Source organism: Rhipicephalus microplus, chromosome 5 (assembly GCF_043290135.1).
Source record: "Rhipicephalus microplus isolate Deutch F79 chromosome 5, USDA_Rmic, whole genome shotgun sequence".
NCBI lineage: Eukaryota > Metazoa > Arthropoda > Arachnida > Ixodida > Ixodidae > Rhipicephalus > Rhipicephalus microplus.
In genome coordinates this window covers 45423574-45440330 of record NC_134704.1, presented here as the reverse complement: position 1 = coordinate 45440330, position 16757 = coordinate 45423574, and the positions used below count along the sequence as shown (strand labels likewise).

At 46.0% G+C, this 16757-nt stretch overlaps 1 protein-coding gene and 1 long non-coding RNA gene across 8 annotated transcripts in view; one reads left to right on the top strand and one right to left on the bottom strand.

Annotated features, from left to right (window-relative positions):
* The window catches only part of LOC119174637 (cell adhesion molecule Dscam1), a 42050-nt gene extending 31054 nt beyond the window's left edge, over positions 1–10996 (top strand). For 5 of the 6 annotated variants that reach the window (XM_075895340.1, XM_075895343.1, XM_075895342.1 and 2 more), the window contains exons 11-13: positions 224–316; positions 1280–1468; positions 1970–2127. In XM_075895340.1, coding sequence (XP_075751455.1) covers positions 224–316; positions 1280–1468; positions 1970–2100 — 413 coding nt within the window. In that variant the 3' untranslated portion in view covers positions 2101–2127. Of the gene's footprint in view, positions 1–223; positions 317–1279; positions 1469–1969; positions 2128–2363; positions 2541–4572; positions 4764–5901 lie in introns of those variants that run through there. The other variant, XM_075895344.1, reaches the window with a different exon arrangement.
* The window catches only part of LOC142817761 (uncharacterized), a 190104-nt gene that overhangs the window by 131503 nt on the left and 41844 nt on the right, over positions 1–16757 (bottom strand). For both annotated transcript variants that reach the window (XR_012895342.1, XR_012895343.1), the window contains exon 2: positions 193–323. This is a non-coding gene — a long non-coding RNA (uncharacterized LOC142817761). The remainder of the gene's footprint in view (positions 1–192; positions 324–16757) is intronic.

Below are 16757 nucleotides of genomic sequence, written 5' to 3'. Positions count from 1 at the left end.
CAGGTGCTTGCGAAATAAATACAGACTGCACCTGTACAAAGTGCAGGTATTTGGCAAGCTATCATTGAAACTGTGATTACAATTTCTATTACATGTGCTTGGACGCAACTTCGTCACATTGCTTCCGCTATCCCCTACCACCGTGCTATCAAACTAGATGGACTGTCAGCCAAGAAACCTGCTGCAACTCACCTCCCACACTATGTCACGTTTCCGTACGCAGATGTCCCCGAAGCACCGAGGCTATTCGTGACGGGAGTGACTGCCGACACCATGACGCTCCGGTGGGTCACCAGGTCCAGCAGCGACGTTACCGGTAAGAGCTGCGAAGCGATAAAACACATTCTTCAATGGGCATGTACAGACAGCACCCTCTCAACAGCACCCTCTCTTGTTGCTAACCACTGCTACTACGAGAAACTCTCAACCCAGGTGACAAGGCGTTGCCTGCTATACGAACTCGCACATGCGCAAAATGCCGAAGTCATTCAAGATTCAAGCCCTGCGCAGCAGAAACACGAAGCGACGTAAAAGGCAGTGTACAAAGTTATAACTAAAGAAATCGTGGCCACAAGAGGTTTACAGGATTTTCACACACGTTGAAAGTCTTTCGTCTTTTTCTTTCGTTCTTTCCTTGTTTCAAGAAAGAAAGAAAGAAAGAAAGAAAGAAAGAAAGAAAGAAAGAAAGAAAGAAAGAAAGAAAGAAAGAAAGAAAGAAAGAAAGAAAGAAAGAAAGAAAGAAAGAAAGAAAGAAAGAAAGATTTGGCATATTCCAGTCATGTTCCTTACTTTTTAAGACAGATGCTTAGGCTAGTTGGTGATCGGGAATCAACATATTTGCACAGCGCAAGACTATACGCCGTAACTACAGAAGAGACAAGGACAGAAAGAGCGTTACTAGTAGTTACGACGAACCTACTCGTGGTCTTGCGCTGTGCAAATATGTTGATTCCTTACTTTTCTTGTTCACATTCGCACGTGCAATAAACTGTATCGCTGTTATATTCCCATGATTATTACAAAAACTGAATGGTGAAAATAAACACCTGTGTAATATGCACACGAACTGGACTGCTCACAGAAACTATTTAAACTGACCATGATACGACCCCCTTTAACAGAGACCTGTGAAACGTGTCCGCATACAAACAATGTGCGATCACGAAATCACGGTTCCACTCAGCAAATTTTAAATACACAAACACCCACCTACATAACAAACGAAACACACCGCGATTCTCCCAAACGATATGTGTTTGCCTTTCCCATCCCTCTGCAGGTTTCAACATCCACTACCGGCAAGAGGGCGGCACGTGGCTGGAACTCCCGATCGTGAACACGGCCAACAACACGTACACGCTGACCAACCTGCATCCGGGTTACGTGTACCAAGTGTACGTGACAGCATCCAACGTGCTTGGACGTGGGGATCCAAGCGTCATACTTCTGGTTAGGACAGAGAGATCTGGTAAGCAAAGGCCAGCCTGTACGTCTCGCTATCATATCCGGTCATATAGTTAGTGGTAAGCTGTGGTACACTTGTGACCAAGCCACCAGATATTTTTTCGTAGTTGGTTCGATTATGGAGTACCAGTTGATAAAGCTATTTAGTTAGAACGGTAATAAGGTATCAATTTGGGCGAGTCGGGATATACTCATGATGACCTGAGCAAACAAAGCTCACGACAAGAAAAAAGTGCACGACACAAGTGCCTTGTGTTGCATGTACTTACTTCTTGCCCCAAGTCTTGTTTGTGCTTCTTATAATAACTATATAGTTTCTCCGGAAACACATTCACTTTTGCCGATTTACCAAATGACTGGAACTGCACGTAAGGTACCGTTGACGTAATTTAACGTTAACACTCTAATTTTCATAATATATGTAACTATATTATCCTGAACTTATAATAGACTGAAACTGAATCAGTGTCCGTGCATTATTAGCTCATACGCGATGTGAACGCAGCTTCGGGACACGAAAGCTCAGCCATTGAGAACAAGCAGGCGGATGACGAGGTGCCCATCTACATGGACATGGCGATCATTATCCCGGCGGGCGCCATCCTATTGGCCGTGCTCGTCATACTCTTATCCTGAACTTATAATAAACTGAAACTGAATTAGTGTCCGTGCATTATTAGCTCATACGCGATGTGAACGCAGCTTCGGGACACGAAAGCTCAGCCATTGAGAACAAGCAGGCGGATGACGAGGTGCCCATCTACATGGACATGGCGATCATTATCCCGGCGGGCGCCATCCTATTGGCCGTGCTCGTCATACTCTTATCCTGAACTTATAATAAACTGAAACTGAATTAGTGTCCGTGCATTATTAGCTCATACGCGATGTGAACGCAGCTTCGGGACACGAAAGCTCAGCCATTGAGAACAAGCAGGCGGATGACGAGGTGCCCATCTACATGGACATGGCGATCATTATCCCGGCGGGCGCCATCCTATTGGCCGTGCTCGTCATACTCTTCAGCACGTGCATCTGCATTCGTAAGATGAAGAGCACGCCCAGACCAGTACCTGGTAAGAATTAGTCTCGTAATAATGAGTTTTTACTGCGTATAGCACCCCCACTTGTGCCTGTTAAAAACTGGTTGCGTGCTAATAGGTTTATACTGCGCAACGGCATCCAGTGACCCACCGACAGCCAAGGTCCATACGTAAAATACACAATAAAATGTCGTCCACATAAACGTCATCTTAAGTAAAGTGCTTGTGCGTCGTCCGAGAGCCGGAAATTACACCATGATACGTAAATTTTAGCCAAATACTGAGGGAGATATACAACACTCGCTAACGGTTCAACGTGAATCGCAGTGTTGAAGGGTTAGCCGAAATTTTCAAACTTTTTCACAGTACCACGCACGCAGACCGAGATGCTGATAGCAACAAGCATTTGAAAGTGCGTGCTCCAAGCACTCGCTTCAGGCGTCCCCTCGTATCCTAACAAGTTCAATCCATCCCCACGCCGTTCGGATTGTTTGCGACATGTCTGATACTCGTATTTACGTTTCCAATGCGGTCTTTCGCACAATGGAATTCAGCACTACGCCGCACATACCATCTTTCGCAGCACTACTTTATTATTAGATGCCCCTAATATTAAAGTTCAGCACTGTCCCATTAGCGCATTCAGAGTACCGAATACAGTGCAGTTGATGAGTGTCGTTTTCAGCGTCAATAAGGCAGAGGTTCTATTCCGATCGGTGTCTCTCCGCATGATATTTATTTTCAGCAGCTCAAGCCATTCTCTCTGTAATGTAACCGACTGTAAGTATTCGATCAAAAAAAGTAAATTCAGCGGACCAGTCAGCGTCGGTAACGCGAGAAGAACGGCAGATGTACGTCTATGCTGATAAGGATGCCTTTACGACCACGTGCTACGTATGTGCCTTAGTAAAAAAAAAAGCTAGCTTTACTAGCGCCTGAAGCGCACGTGCACTTGTAGATGTAGACTTCTGATAGCAGTACTTTCAACAGAAAAGCCGGCTTTACAGGTACCTGTTACGCACGTGCATGAGCAGATGCAGGCTTCGCCTGACAGGTATACTGTTCGCAGCAACAAGCCACATCTTCGTACGTGCATGTTCAGAAGTAGGCTCCGCCTGACAAATATACTTTTAGCAGAAAAGCCAGCTTTACAGGCACCTGCTACGTACGTGTATGTGTACATGCAGGCTTCGCCTGACAAATATACCTTTAGCAGAATAGCCAGCTTTACAGGCATCTGTTACGTACGTGCATGAGCAGATGGAGGCTTCGCCTGACAAAGATACCTTTAGCAGAAGAGCCAGCTTTACAGGCATCTGTTACATACGTGCATGAGCAAATGCAGGCTTCGCCTGACAAAGATACCTTTGGCAGAAAAGCCAGCTTTACAGGCAGCTGCTACGTTCGTGCATGCGCAGTTGTAGGCTTCTCCTGAAAAGGGCACTTCTTTACGGGCATCTCCAGCGCACGTGCCAGTACATTCAAAACCACACAGAAGATTGCACGTATATAAACAAAGTCGGTAAAACAATACACCACTAAATTATTTCATTCATTGAGCTTTTTATAAGGAACGATAAAGCAGAGCACAAGAAATCGAAATAGAAGCTAGAAGCTGTATTAGGTTCAAGGAACTTTTCCGCTGACGTTATGACAAATGAATAGCATCAGATATAACGAAAAAATAGATATGTCAAATTTGATATTTTAAAAAGGGAAGTGGAATTAAGAGCCGCCTAAGCAAGCGCACAAAGGTAAATAAAGAAAAATAAAGAAAAAGATGCGAAAATATCCTCGTTCAAACTGTGCTGGAGAGATAACCCGCCGCATTGTTGATAAATATACTAGCCCACCTGTGCCAATTATGTTACGCATAAACTGCACAGCTAGGATACGTGCCGTTCATGTTATGCCACGAACATTAAAGGGCAGAACAAGCGGCTTTTCTCCCTACATATTCTTTCCTCTGGGTTGCACAGGATCCAACGAGCGGTGCGTATAGTACAGCGTTAAATTTCTGGTTGACTCATCTCTAACGCTCATGCGCATTTGCCTTTGCTTGCAGAGATAATGAGGTACGACCCGGCTACTCTGAATACTGGGACCATGATGTCTCAAAGGTACGTGGAGATGGAGAAGATGTCCGAGCAGGACGCCCCATTCGCCACTACCTACGAAGGAGGCACCATGCGAAACGGGACTGAGCTGCGGGGAACACTCAAGGAACGCCAAGAGATGAAGACTTACGTACCCAAGGTGAGAGGCCACAGCTCATAGTACTGAAAACAACATTTGTAAAATCCGCAGACTTCGTTCGAATATTAACCGGGTTTTAAACACAAATACGCCCGGAGAGTTAAAGCAGCGCGTCTGAACGCTGCAGTTCATTCCAGCTAATAAAAAGGCCCACTCCTCGAGCCATGCACCAACTCTCGCTCTTCTCTTTTTTTTTTTCTTCTAGCCCGCGCTATGTTCCCTTTTCCTAACAATATTAAGGGCCGAGTTCACAGACTAACCTCATCCTTATCTGGCGTTTTCCTCGTGTTCCTATAGTGTGTTTTATAAACAGAGTACGCCAGTATTCAAATATAATTATTGTAGTTATATTTAACACTGTTTATTTTTGTGCACTTATAACGCACATTGCTTGTACAGAAACTTAAGAAGGGCATAAGATAAGGATAAAGTTGGCTTGCGGATACAGGCCTAGAACTCGTGGGGACCATTATTCTACCACCTAAAACAACTCGAAGGCCAAATGCATCTTCTTCTTTTCAGTATCTGTTGTGACCTCTTAGAGACAAGTTGTTAGATATACAGGTAAATAACTAATGCCACTCTCCTGTCTAAACATAACTTTCTTTTTTCTCCGTTTCTATGAATGTAGAAGCCTTTGTTAGATGTCCGAGACTATTTATAACATGTAAACTGTGCGCGACTGGCGCTCTCCTTTACTGAATGAGTCTTACAGGTGTGGAGGAAACGGTCTATGGCTTTAGGATCATGCATTCATTACCATCCTCATAATTTTGTTTTTCGTTTCACAACTTCAGTTCATTTCAGCTAAACACAGGCAGTCAGATGGCACCCTATTAACACATGTTCACGAAAACCAAGTACTTCACCATTCTATCGGTGTTTTATAACACGGACGAACGAACGACAGCGTCGCTGCAAGACACGTAATCCAGGTAAATATGACGTCCCGCGAATAATACTAGCGAAGTGTGAAACATTCGACGCCTTATAAAATTTTTCTATAAAGACGCAGAACTTAGCCACCAAGCAAAAGATAAGGCGCGGCACCGGACTCATGGCGCACGCGTGTTCGCGTTGAGAACGTGCGCCAGCTGTCGTGTCAGGCGTGTCACATCGCTCTCCGTTTCCATCGCAGAACCCGATGAAGGACCGGCCGCTTCCTCACCCGGAACACTCTCCGCTGCGGATGGACGAAACTTACTACGACAGCGCGCAGTGATCGTCTCCCCGGCGCGACGACAAGGGACCCGAAATAGACGCGGTCCCCTCCTGCTCGAACAAGCACGACCAACTGCGGGTCAGAGACGCGTGATCAAGACGTCTCCCCGAAGTCGCCGTCAATGAGCTCCGTGATGACAAACGCCGGACCTCGACCCCCCTGTTCTTGGTGCGTGCAAGGAGGCGACAACGCGACCAGACATCGGGGCTGCAGCCCGTGGTGGCTCTGGCCCTCGTGCTCAAGAGACGTGCAAGCTGAATGGGCACGTCTAATGTGCTTGTGTGTGTGTGTGTGTGCGTGCATGCGGAGAAGACACAGCGTCGTCCCAGAGTGGCAAACTTATCTTCGCCTCATGTGGAACTGCGCGTGTGCTTCCGCTCTCAGTCCCTTCGCCGTATGTCCTACAAAGTGGCACCTTGAATGCTCCCCATCTTCCCTCCCCCATTTTTGGCACGGGATCGGCGGTGTGCTGTGCCGCGTCTGGCATGTGGTACATAGGCCGTCGAGAAAGCGTGGCAACTGGTACGCGCACATTAACGGTTCAGTTACTAACGGTAAAATGCGTGACTTTAAGAAAAGTTCATGTTTATACTTTGGCTGGGTGGCAACACTTCTTTCCGTACTGATGTCCTAATGCGTAAACGCGGAGCTGCTTCCAGGGTGATGATGCGGCGATATCATTGACGGGCGGTTCACAAATGTCGCTTTATATTGCTACGAATCAGCTTCCAGTGGAGGTTGTGTCTCGTCTGTGAAGCAAAGAATTACGCTGGAGCCAACATTCTGGGTACAGAACTTTTATATGTCTGACATGATCTTCAGTGACTCAGCCATCGTCCCGACAAAGATTGATCTCATTGCCGGAACACTAGATACAGCGCCATTCCCTGTTCGAGTCGCTGCTGCTATACTCGCTTCAAGCTCCTATATTTCGGCAAAGGTCTTTCCTGATTGTTTTCTAGCTACATTGGCATTTCAGACTAGCCGGAAAATTAATTTCAATCTAAGACCTGCATACTACACTGCGGTAGTTTGTTCATTTGTTTTTGTTGTTTTTACCTACATTGGAGACATCGTTTAGGACATCGAGTAACTCACCTGTAGCAGCCGTTATTCTTGACAGCTATTTCATTAATAACTGCCCCCAGCATCCCGTATGACCACTCACCCAAAACAAACTATTGGCGCTCATTCGATTCGCTAATTGCCACAGAATGTATTTATCGCAAATAATTTAAGCCACGAATGGCAGGAAGAGGGGAAATGAAACTGAACATATTAAGAAGAACCAAAATAGTCCTAAGGTGAAAGCATCGAAGGCCACGGCCACGACGCATCTACGAAACTAGAGGCCCCGATCTTGGGATTTAATTGCCCGCCCCCCACGACGCTCAATGTACTGAACAACGACAGCGCTAACTCCTGTTCAAGGCTCAATTTCAGGCAAAGCGGTAGACAAAGCCAGCTAACCGGCTGACCTTAGCTAATGCCAAATATTAATGCACCGAACTCAACAGCAAGTCATCTTTTAGAATATGCGGCACATGACCTACATAAGACGTCCATTTCAGATCCTGGTATCACGTGCTCAGTCTATGGGTCTATATTTGCACATATAGTTCTCAACGGGAGAACACATTCAGCGATGCCTCAGTCTTATATGTAACATCTGTTTGACTCGGAACTCAAATCTCAGCAAACGAAAAGAGCTCTCGTCTTGATCCTCTATAGAACGGAACAGAGGCCGAACATTTTCATGCCACTTCACTCTTTCAAAGTGAAAAAAAAATTATTCCCCTATAAGCTTGCACTAGCAACTTACAATGTCTACTCGGTCCTTCGGCGCTCAAAGTTTTCAAGCAAGCCAGAAAGCTTCTTCCATTTCAGCCACCTCGGTGCCGCCGTCTCGTGAAAAGACCCCACCAAAAACCTCCTCACAGCATTCCAAGACCCGCAATAATGCAGCTGTTATCTAAATTAGCTAAAGACGTTTTGGCGTACCCCATGATGCTGCACCCAATTTACAGCTTGGAATTGTGTCGCACAGACACAATTCCAAGCTGGTAATTGGGTGCAGCATCATGCATTCCTACATTCTTTCGTACATTCATACATTATTTCAGGTATCCGAGAAACATTCTTTCAGATATCCGAGAAATCGCGATGGCTTGCTCAAGCGGCACATCGCAGAGAGATGAGTGAGGTGCTGTAACAGTTGATAGTTCACGTTACTAGTCCTCACGAAGAAGGCCTATTCGCCTATCCGTGACTTGAGGACTGGACCTGAGGAGTGGTTATGCGAGTTTTCTAAGCAGCGTAAACTTTGCTCTCGGAATGACACGGAGCGCGCGCACACTACCAAACTCAACATGAACTTTTTTTCCACGAAGCGATGTTGGTTAGTGCACGCAAAGCTTAACCAACGCCTCCTCTAGAAAGATGCCCGAGGAATGGCTCGCGCTCCCAGCAGAGTTGGCCTGCCTTCAGTTTTAAACAAGCTCCGCGCGGTGGCGCTCGTACCGACACTATTATCACGGCGACGGACGGTACCAGCTAAGCGTTCTTCATCTGCGGCCCATAGGGGCGCGTCAGTCGAGAGTTGTTCGAGATCTGCAACTGTGCACCACAGTTTTGGAGGCAATGCGAAGTGTTGCGTTGTTGCACCGTCCGCCACGGGTGACGCTAGCGACCGAGAACATTTTCAAAATGAAGGAGAGAAAGGGTGTGGCAGCTGTTTTTTTTTTTCTCATGCGGCAGGCATCTTTCTAGAAGAGGCGTTGGCTTAACGTAATAGGTTTCTAAAACTCAGTGTTCGACGCCGTCAGCGCATTCACGCCGACCTATTTTCTTTGGAGAGCGAAGATACAGTTAGCGCCTGCGTGGCATTACCGTTGCTATTGCTTCAGAAAGCAGCAGCTTGTACACCTAGTGCTTTGGGTTCGAACTGAACGTATGACGCGAAGCTACGACAAACTGGACCGGAGTTATGCAAAGACAGCAACTTCCTGCACACTTTTAAGCACCTCAGAGCGACCGAAACCCGTGGACGATTTTTCCAAAGTCAGCTACTAACTTGTCACTAGATATCACTGTCTATAACTACCTGTCTGCTTGCTCTCTTTTCTACTTACCTCGAAAGTTACAGCGTTAGTCAATTGTTCGAAACGTCGACGTGCAGCCCTAAGCATTAGGTCTGCCAGAAGTCGAAGTCTAGTCATACATACTATATAGTTGTACATGTTTTGTACCGCCCACGCTTATGGGCAGCTAGGACTCACACATATATACGCGAAGCTGTGGTGCATACAGACATCGCAGTATTTCAAAAACCGCCTTCTGTTTTCATTATCCCCGAAGCGATTTTACTGTCTCTCCGCGTTTACATCAAGCAGTTTGTCCGTGCACAAGCGTCCACATTAGTACCACTGAATGCACGTTACTCTACACACCCGGTTTTGACTGCATGCCACTACACCGCACAGTTGGTCAAAGTGAACAGCGTTAGAACAGATATCGGTAACTCCACACCTCACACCACATGAAACCTTTTAATGGCGGATGCGTTCGAACAAACAGTTCCGACATGTTACAGCGTATTGCTCGTGAAGATACGTGACAAGTTAATGTGACACTACTGTTAACCGTAGTCGCACGACTATTAATACAATGGCTGCTTTGGCTTAAAATGTCGTGCCAATAAGCAGCTAGCCTACTTGCAATGCTAAACCAGCCACTACACATCGCATCATTCCGCTCTTCTTGCAAGTAAAAAAAAAAACTTACGAAGTAATCTCGCCAACCTGGATTCAAGCGCAAGCGGTGTTGTAAGGAAAACAAGGCGCAGCAGTCAGGGGAAAACGCAATTAGAAACAAAGATGCCAAATATATTAAACCGAAAGCCAGTGTTTGAGGTCGGGCTACACAAGGTACCACATATCACCCACCTCATACTTTATAAGAGGTATTTAACACAATCGGCACACACTGCACACTAAAATATAAAGTGTTAGCCTGAATCCGAAGCCGGTGTATTCGGTTCAAGCGTATACTTGCGTTGTGCCAAAGCCCTACCAAACGAGAGGTACTTCCGAGTCGAATTGAATGTCTTAACAAAAACTGGATTTCTGTGTTAAACAAAGACACGAAGAAAATGCGTCTTTTTCATTATTTATTTTTATTTGGCAACAATATGGAAAGGTGCGCTACGTGACAGAGCACGCCGCCATCTGTCAAAACAATGCCTCCCACTGTTTTCTTGTCTCCTGATTATTTCAATTCAAATGTACCGAGCGCAAAGGAGCCTAGTGCGCACTATTCTAAAGCGAATCCGGTAAACATCGACCTTCACACGAGGGGCCAACGCGACAGGGTATGACATATTGGGGCATGTATGCGGCAAAGTACGAATTAATGAATCTCATTTACATACCACACTTTGGCATTTGCCATCACCGTAACGAATCAGCGTAACCAGACATACTTTTTTTTTACCTAAACTTTTTCTCTTGCTCATGCTAGTTTCTAGCTGAATGTGCCATACCAAGACTATGCACGCAAGACAGGCTACGCTACACAAACACAAGAACTAAACATCAGTAATCAAAAACACGGTACGATGGCAGACACAAATATCTTATATGACTCTGAATGTAGTAAATACAATCTCTACTACGTCAGACAAGACACAAAGATCATGGAAGAAATGGAGATCTTCCTTGACTGACCTGTCAACCGTGTCTTTGCTTTCTTTCTTTTTTTGAGAGAGAGAGGTAGAATTAAGAGCAGCTTAAAGTACCATTTATATGTCCATTAAATGTAGAAACAAAATGACGCAAAGACCGAATAAACGCTTCGGCAGAATCACACCCATCACACCCTTGTTACCGTGCAGCCCTCCCACGTATACTGACCTGCGTGAGTCAGCCATAGGGGATACGAGAGACATTCCAACGAACACAAAAGAGCATTTTCATTGTATATTCGTGATACAATAAACTTATAGTGTTCACCATTGTGTTCATTCATTACCTGAAGTTGGCAAAACCTGTGGAGCACACTCATGCTCACCCATGAAATACATTTTGCGCATTGAACTCGCCCGGACTCAAACGGACCAAAATATTACTGTCGGGCTCGCTCAGACTCAGACTCATCTCAGTCTGAGTGATGATTGATTGATATGTGGGGTAGATTGATATGCTATGAGTATGAGAAAGGCTCCGGACTCAAACTGACCAAAATATTACTGTCGGGCTCACTCAGACTCAGACTCATCTGAGTCTGAGTGATGATTGATTGATATGTGGGGTAGATTGATATGATATGAGTATGAGAGAGGCAAAGTCTCAGTGAGTCGATCCATGAGTCCGTTGGCCTATAGTTAGCTTTTTTCGACCAAAGTGTCGAGGCTCTTTAGTACCAATATATCATACATTCGGTGCTCATCTTGGCGCCATTTATAAAGTAGCATCGAATACAATCCTGCAAGAGTTGGAGGGGGCCGGGGGGGGGGGGACATCAAGGCAGCCTAATACGTGATTTGCGCCTCTGATTTTTAAATATTGAAATGGTGCATGAACGACACTGTCTTAGACTACGTGTGAATAGACGTGAGTATAAGCATTGTATGGCTGATAATACTGGTAGAGCCGAGTATACCGGAGTCAAACCACAGCAGCGCCTGCTCATGGTGTAGAAATTTCGATTATGACTCATGTCGATGCTTAAGTCTAACGAGTCGCCGCTGTGGCGCAAGTGAATGCAGGACACACGTAGTTTGCGCAACGTGATATGTTCGCACAGAGCCATTACCACGCAACCACCATATATATATATATATATATATATATATATATATATATATATATATATATATATATATATATATATATATATATATATATATATATATATATATATATATATATATATATTTCTCGCTTCGTTTGCGCGGGCACATATTTCTTGTCCAGTGGCCTCCACATAAGCATGTATGTCACCCACTACTAGAAGTGACATTATTCCCTCCTCCTCAAAAAACAGCATCTCCTCGATGCGGCAAGGTAGGTGTAAGAAAAGAGAGATAATTAAGCAGATAAAACAGCGCGAAAGAATACGGATGATAAAATACTAAGCTAAGGGTGACATGCTTATGCGGAGGCACAATATATACACTGCTGGGTGAATTTTCAACGACTCAGAGCAACGCTTTTCAAGATTGTCGGCAGCTAATTGGATTTCTGCTGTTTACATTTTTTTTTCTTTTTTGTCCCCTTTTCTGATCAGACTTTCGAATAGCTGCGAATAAACTACGAACCACACGCGCGACTTTGCGATAAGACACGATAATTTATTGGAAGCCAAACGGACGTTTGACATACAGCATGGACGGCGAAATCGGCGATCGCGACACATCGCGACGATTCATCATCCGATTCATCGTCCATCACCACGCGTCCGCCTATATTTATGCCGCCCACAATCCTCATACGGCCAAGATACACCGAACATTTGTTTTTTGTTTCTTTTTTTTGTTTTTTCTGCACGTGCCTGCTCCTATTGGGACGAAGCCGCCAAAATTATATTTTCGTTTCCGTTTTTGCCATCGCGACAGACATTCATTGCAAGCGCTCTGCGTGTCTGCACTAAGTGTTTTTGTAGCAGCCTACTTTTTCAGGGGTGAACTAAAGTTTAAGGTTTAGAGTCACAACAGCCGCCAATGTTTTGACCCTGTTGAACTTTACAGAAAACGAGGTCGTTCTAATTCGACTAATTAAATCTCTTTCAACTTCACGGCTGGCGTTACCGCAATGGTAAAATCACAAATTCAAAGAAAATAAACAAAGAAACGACTGAGATGTGGCGTTCAGCTCCATTAGGCCGCGCTCTGATTTAAGCATTCCGACTAAAATTAGCAGGTCAAATTTTACGGCTCCAAAGTCTTCCAAATACCACTTACCAGTTGTCCTCGGCTTTGCTGTACCACAGCCTCGACTTGTTCGTCGCTTTAACGAATTAAGAACGCTAACTAGTCGCTAACCAGTTCTATACGCTTCTTCTATCTGCGTAGGAGCAGAGTCACTTCAATCAAACGTTAATGCAATACCAATTATTTTCTTCACATGTCCATCAGAAACTGTCTTAGAACAACACTTTGATTAATTTATTTATTTATTTATTTATTTATTTATTTATTTATTTATTGATATGTGTTGTTTAACGTCCCAGAACCCCCATATGATTATGAGAGACGCCGTAGTGGAGCGATCCGGGAATCTCCATAACCTGGGGTTCTTTAACGTGCGCCCAAATCTGAGCACACGGGCCTGCGGCATTTCTGCCTCCATCGGTAACGCAGCCGCCACAGCCGGGATTTGATCCCGCGACCTGCGTGTCAGCAGCCGAGTGCCTTAGCCACTAGAACACCGCGGCGGGGCGCAACAGTTTGTAGCGTGACACCTACACAACTTTCGAAATGAAATTATTCACCCTGACTAAGCAGATGATTCAATACTCCCAGCTCCCCAAGTAGTTGCACACAAGAAGACAATTAATCGGGGTAAACTGGCCTCAATATCCTCATAGATCAGAATCCGTTCATGCGGTACCCAAGTCGCCGGCAGTGTAAGTTTCTGTATTTTTTCGTGCTGGTCTCCTGAGTGCGCTTTCTAGGAAACGCGGCGAGTCGAGTTTAATTACTCATGTTTCTAACACCTTCACTGCCATGTGATATTCAGGGTAGACCAAGACAGCTGATTAGTGGTTGCAGGAGATGTTTAAGGTGGTGATTGCACCCACAAAAAGGCTCGAACTGGTGCAATACAAAACCAAATTTACTGGAACGGCGTGAACCCGCCACGGTGATCTATATAGTGGTAATGACGTTAGACCCGCTGACCCGCAGGTCACGGAATCCCGGCCCCGGCGGCCACACTTTCGATTAAAGGCGAAAGTGATTGAGGCCGTGTACTTATAAATTAAGGTGCACTTGAAGAGCCCCAAGTGGTAGAAATTTCCGAAGCCCTTCACTACGGCGTCGCTCAATCATTATTATTGCCGTACTAGCATAGCCCATATTCCCGTTCATTATACGGCAATCACTGACGCCACCAGCCTGGCAACGTATACTGCCACTATACGACGCGCCAAAAATAAGATTTTATATGGTACTGTAAAACTTTATTGAATGATCATCAAGCGAGGTTATTGGCCTGGAGCTGAACTACCTAGGTTTCGATGGCTGAGGGAGGTGTATATCCTCTAGCTGATAGCCATAGCTCGCTGGACAGCCCGCAGTCAGTAGGCGGTTTCCTAGCTCTTGTAATGGTTAGAGCCCTCGGCGCGTAACCCGGTGGTTGCAGGTTTTCTCCCTGCCAGCGACAAGCTGAGTTTTCGTCCACTTTACTTTCTCGACTTCTATATCATAATTGCTACAATAAACCAAAAAACAATAATATCAACGTCTTTTATACCTTCATCGATTGGTTTCACTATCCGCTAGTTTTCGAAAAGTTTGCGTCAGACAAAATGAAACGAGCCACAAAAAATCTGTTATTTCCTTAAACTACCAAAATGTTATTAGTCTGTCCAGGTGAGAAGACGACTTGACAAAAACGAGAAATTCGACGTAGTTGGTTGCCAAGCTGGAGGACACTAATTCGAACTCGCGGCCACGACACCCGCACTTCAACGGATGCGACATCCAAGAAAACCCATATATGCACGTACGTTTATGCACACGTGAGGAACAAAAATAACCCCACATGGTCACAATAAACTCAGGAGCTTCCCGCTACGACGTGCCAGATAATCATGTTTTTTTTTGGCGCGTAAGACGCCGGCAATTATAATTAAATAGATGGTCGTTGTGCTGACTTTATTCCCTAAGAAAAACATGCCGGGTTTTCCCGCTAAGCAAGCACGTGATTGCTTGCGAAGTGTAACGGCCAACTTCATTTCGTGCAAGGTTACCAGTCAAGACTTGATCTGAAAACAACAATAACTTGTAGTTTGCCGACTGGGACTCGAGGGTGAACGTTTTCTTCTCCTTTTCATTTGAATTATTATATTGCATCAATCCTTCCCCATCCCTCTAATCGTTTTGTACCTCACCGAGCGATAGTACCATGCGATTACGTGGTCATATATCATGACGATTTCAGAAATATAAGCACCCTGTGACGTAAAGATTGCGTTATATCTTCAAAACTATGCTTACTCCTTTCGGTATCTCCTTATGACGTCAGAGGATCTTTAATACTGTACTTGTTGACGCCGACAAACACCAAGACGATCAGCGATCCCGTTTGATACAGTATGTTAGGCTATCGCCTTTAAACACACATACACACAGGAAAAAGAGGGAGAGGATTCCGTATGCGTTTACCTAAGACAACTCAAAGGTGAAAGCCATCACCGTCGTTTTATTCTGTCTCCCGCCAATCTCTGAGGGCCTCCTGCACCTAACATGCTTCTGCACAGCCTCCAAGATCAGAGGCACTTCGAGCTTTCTGCACCTAACGTGGTTTTGCACTGCCTCCGTGATCGGCCTACTTTGACCCAGCGACGATGTCGCATGATGACGCCACCATGAAAGACACGTTATGTGACGCCACAGTGATCCCCCGAATTCCTGGCGACCTGTGACGTCACGATGACGTCCTATGAAAACGTCATGGCATGTTTAATTATGGCATCATTCGTGTCGACTCTGACGCCACCGACGCTCGCTTCTCCCGTTCCGTGAGGAATCTAACACTGTGGCCTTAATAAAAAAAAATAATGCGAACTACGCCAACCTGCCGCAACGACTGGGCGCGGCAATTGCACACTCCTTTTGTTAAGCGCGCGCGCCTGTTCCGAAAAGGCACGCGCCACAAGCGCCGCTGCAGTCGAAGGACCCACGATCGATCGGCTCTGGGAAGGGCGGGGCAGTGCTCGGAGAACCGAGCGACGACAGCGTCGCCGTTGAAAGGGTTAGTGGCCTTCCGGCCGCAGCAGACACGCTTTGTCACTCGGATACACGCTCGCTCATAACGAAGCGAGCGTACACGCACACACGTCAAAGAGGGCAGAAAGGGTGTCCGCGCAATGGGCGCGGCCGAGATCGCATGACGGCCGCCATAATTAAGCGGCCGTCGCCGCCCACGCGGGCGCTTCTCCATCAGGCGTACAGCGGCTCAGCCTCCGCACGCACAAAGCGGAAGGAACGAGGCCGCCGCCAGTGCCGGAATCGCGACGCTATGCGATATTGGTGCGTACGCGCCGACCGGATGTGGCAAAGAATCCGCGTGTCACGGAGGGCATGGTGAGACGAAGTTCTGGAGCGGACAGCAACACAAAAGAAGAGCCGCTGAAAGCGCGGCAATGGTTGCGGAGCGAGGCCTCACAGAAAGGGCACGCGGCGAGGCACCGGCTGTCACGGAGTCCGCTAACCAAGGACAATGCGCGCGGACGGTGAGGGAAACGCTCCGTTTTCTTTGGGCCCGTGCGTAATGCGGAAGCCTTCGCGAAGGTAACGGTAACGTCTCTTAGCCGCCCGGCACATATTGGACCCCACGCAAGTTCAGAGCGCAGCGAAAATGGGATATATTTTCAAAAGAATGAAAAGAACATTGCTGTGCCTCATGTTCGAGACGACCTTCGAGGGAATACTGCGGCTGTAAGGAAAGCTATCAGCGCGTGGTGTTATACCAGACAATATACCTCTTCAATCACTGGCAATGTTTAATCGTCGGCTTAATAACTTCGCTTTATTGTAGGTATGAGACTGC